Here is a 3762-nt window from a genome sequence, read left to right as displayed (position 1 = left end):
ATAATAATATATCTCAATGCCTCAGCGATCTACCTATACCATCATGTTTAATTTGCGAATTTCCGACTTTCAGATTGGCTGATGGCGATTCCTTTGTTGTCCGGTAAATCTTTCAAACCAATGGATCCGAGTCAAATATTTTGTCCCGACAAATAGTCGATGTCGAACATTGAATAATTAGTCAATTGATATTCATATAATGATGACCAACTAGTCAATAACTCTGTTGGCTGACCTACCACCAACATGCCAACAATCATCAATACGAATTGTACTCGTCGGATCGGCACCGCAGCTTGCCTCTTCTGTTCACCAAACTCATACAGTCGTAATCGTTCTAGTGAAAATGACCTGTGTACATTGAACATGTATGGGAGAATAATTCTGGACATGTCCTGGTCCGCTGAAACATAACGGAGTCAAATGTGAACTTGGGATCGAGTGAGGATTGAAGGTTTGGCATTATCATCCACCTCACCGAAAGGACTTCTTCAGTATGATGCTCTATCTAGGCCCGATGAAGCTCTCGGTCTTCGTGTTGCCTGAAGAATGGGAGTCCGATTCAGGCTGGAAATTACCGCTGATAACTGACCGCTGTCTCTCAGTTGATGCGGAATGACTGGAACTTAAGAAGGGCGGTTGTGTTGGTGAAGGGATGTCACAATCATCAGATAGCATTTTCACGACCATCGACATTCTTGGCCGAAGATCTGCAGAGGCTTGCACACAGAGGAGAGCGATTTGAAGGATTCTAGATACGTCCTCTCCTCGGAACTTGCCTTTTAGAACTGGATCGACTGCTTCACACAATCTTCCGCTTGAATACATGTCCCAGACCTACAAGGCAGGAAATGTTTCCAATGTGACTTTGAAACCAAAAGTGGACAGTTGCTGTTGGATTGATGATCTCCTTTTTATTGGATCCAAGCTTGGTTTCGGTTTTTGCGTTTTCCTCATTAAATAAAACAGTTTTACCGTTTGTAAGATGGAGAAAGATTTCTGGAAAAATGAGTTATTTCTCTTCCCGGTGATGACTTCGATCACAAGAACTCCGTAGCTATAGACATCTGCCTTCTCGGTCAACTTGCCACGGACTACATATTCTGGAGCCATGTAGCCTCTGCAAAAAATTGAAGTGCACTTGGCTCTTATTAAATGCGTTCCTGACAAAATGATGGTGAAGGGAAGATTCATTCTACTTACAATGTTCCGGCAATGGCAGTGGATATGTGAGTTTTGTCTTCGGGAAATAATCGCGCAAGGCCAAAATCGGCAATTTTAGGCGCGAAATCATCATCGAGCAGAACATTGCTGAGTTTGATGTCTCTGTGAATGATCCGTAAGCTGGACTCCTCATGGAGATATGCCAATCCTTCTGCTGTGCCCAGAACGATCTTGCTCCTCGTCTCCCAATTCAATGGTTCGACGTCCTTATTCACTGCAGAAAAGAAAGTAATCCAATCCTTCTGTTTAAAATGCTTCTAGAGTAACTGAAGAAGGCAAGGCTAGAAATCCTAAGATGAGAGAACAACCAAAAAGGTGATCAAGGAGGCTCAAGTTCGGGATATATTCGTAGACAAGAAGGCTCTCAGGACCAGTGATGCTGCAGCCCAACAGGCCGACGAGATTCTTGTGATGAATGCCACTGATCAAGTTGACTTCATTAAAGAAATGTTCGACCCACTGTCTCGTATTAAACACGAGCCTCTTGATTGCAATGGGCTTCCCGTTCGGCAATATTCCCTGTTCAGAAAAGATAACAACTTCCTTGGAATCAAGCCATTAATCTGCGGAAGAGAAGGGTAGCAGGAGATTTACTTTGTACACAGAACCAGATCCACCCTGGCCCAGTTTGTTGGAGCAGTCGAAGTAGTTCGTAGCTTTCTCGAGAGTTTCGTATGAAAAGTTAAGCTTGGACTTGTTCACGGTGTTCGCTAAAAGGCCAAGCAGCCTCCTCTCTGGGCGAAAGCAAGTCACGTTAGCAACATGCAATGTGATGTTTGCTTAATATTTCATATTCCAATATTACCTCTTCTCTTTTCCGAAACTTTTCTCCTCACGATTCCCGCTACGGCAACAATCAGAAGGAGCGCAAAGGCCGAGGATGTTGTTGCGACAATAATAGCCAATCGGCGTCCTGACATACAGAAAAGTGCTCGCTTTTCAAATGAATTCAAATATAAACCGAAGAAATTGGAGGACTTGATCTTGGAAGAAGATTTTACTTGCCTGTGTTTCTTCCAGCTGCAGCAGTGACGGTGTTATTGTAATAAAACTTCTCCGTGGAGTACCTCAGGTAACACCCGGCGTTGATAGCCCTCCCCTCTCTTCTCGGCGGGCAAGAAGCGATCCTCGAGAACGAATCATTTAAGCACTTCCTGCAGTCATTCGTGAATTTCCAGCACTGAGCCAAACCGTAAACTGATGTGTTCCCTCCAGTCACTGACCCAACAAAGAACCCGTCTTTCTTGGGAGCTTCCAAGGTCAAATTCTTTCCCAGCTCTGTCACGTAATCCTCAAAGACGGTAGTATTCCCGCTGAACTGTTCAGTTGCACAAATGGTGGAATCAACTGGACCCAGGCTCTCGTTGAAGAAGTTATAGTCATCATACCGAAGATAACACCTATCAAAAGTTGCATCCCGATAGAGATGTTAATAAGTAAATATACATATCGCCATGTACCATGCAGATTAATTCATCCTACCGGTCGAGCCTTATCATTAAAGTAGAATATGGATTCAATATCAGATTTTCATAACCGAGACAAGGATGTCGGAAAGATCACGCAAGCTATTCATCTAATGTGCTACAACCCATCAACATCATAATTTCAATTTCCATCACTAACTGTTATATGGAACTGAGCTTGACATTGTTACCCATCATATAATATTCGACCGGCACGAGTGCCCAGCTGAAAGGGGAAGCACCGGGGGATCTGAATCTTGCACTGAGCGAAGCAGAGGTCGCAGTCGGTCTGCGAGAGGTCCCTCATGCACTCTCCGAACGCGTAGACCATATTGCTCCCGCTCCCAGTCACCACCGAACCGTATCCCTGGGCAAAGAGCTGACGGGTGAGTCCATCCATCGCTGCAACAAAGTTGGCCACGAAAGTGACGCGGTTGGCAGCAAGAGCTGTCCTGTTGGTGCATATCCGGGTCACCTGTGTGGTCCTCGGGTCGGCGAGGGAAGAGCTCAGTAAAACCGACACATAGATTAACACTCCAAGGACTGAAAATACTGAAGGACCCATCGGAGGAAAGGACCGCCCGGAATGACGCGAAAGGAAGGAGATTTATGGGACTAGAAGGGCTGTCCGGCAGCTCTGTCAATTGTTCGTTGATGGGAAACAGAGGCTTGAAGCGTTGTTTCATTTCCACTGCTTTGTTTTATTAACGAAATGGAATACTGAGGAAGAAATGACGCGGAGAGAATGATTTGACTCTGAGAATGGCGAGGGATGGGCGTGGGCCGTTGGTTTAAGTCGACCCGGGGTTGACTGTCATGCGCCTCGCAGACGTAAAGATACGGTTCTACGGGAAAGCAAAAATTTGCATTTTCATCCATGAAGTTCTGTTTGCACCACTTTATCCCCGAAAGATTTTAGCCGTGCCTACTACTTTTGTAGGATTAAGTTCAGGATGGGCCTTGGGATCTTTCATGCCGTCGGGATACCGCCCAATTGTCCGGAGTCCTGCTTCACACCATTCTCCTAATATCGACTTTCAAGTTTCACAAAATTAGATCTTACCATGACATT

The 3762-nt window shown here is 45.1% G+C and overlaps 1 protein-coding gene across 1 annotated transcript; it reads right to left on the bottom strand.

Moving 5' to 3' along the window:
* Positions 1 to 308: 308 nt before the first annotated feature.
* On the bottom strand, positions 309 to 3410 carry LOC116198911 (cysteine-rich receptor-like protein kinase 3). Its single transcript, XM_031529181.1, has 8 exons — positions 2882 to 3410; positions 2230 to 2624; positions 2030 to 2137; positions 1819 to 1958; positions 1533 to 1743; positions 1204 to 1438; positions 976 to 1120; positions 309 to 837 (listed from the first exon to the last, which is right to left on the bottom strand). The coding sequence occupies exons 1-8, from the start codon at positions 3253 to 3255 to the stop codon at positions 505 to 507; spliced, it is 1941 nt and encodes a 646-aa protein (XP_031385041.1). The 5' UTR covers positions 3256 to 3410; the 3' UTR covers positions 309 to 504.
* Positions 3411 to 3762: the final 352 nt, after the last annotated feature.

The sequence above is a fragment of the Punica granatum genome, chromosome 3 (assembly GCF_007655135.1).
Source record: "Punica granatum isolate Tunisia-2019 chromosome 3, ASM765513v2, whole genome shotgun sequence".
In the NCBI taxonomy this organism is placed as follows: domain Eukaryota; kingdom Viridiplantae; phylum Streptophyta; class Magnoliopsida; order Myrtales; family Lythraceae; genus Punica; species Punica granatum.
Note: the sequence above shows the minus strand (reverse complement) of the source record. Positions and strands in the feature narration are given on the sequence as shown.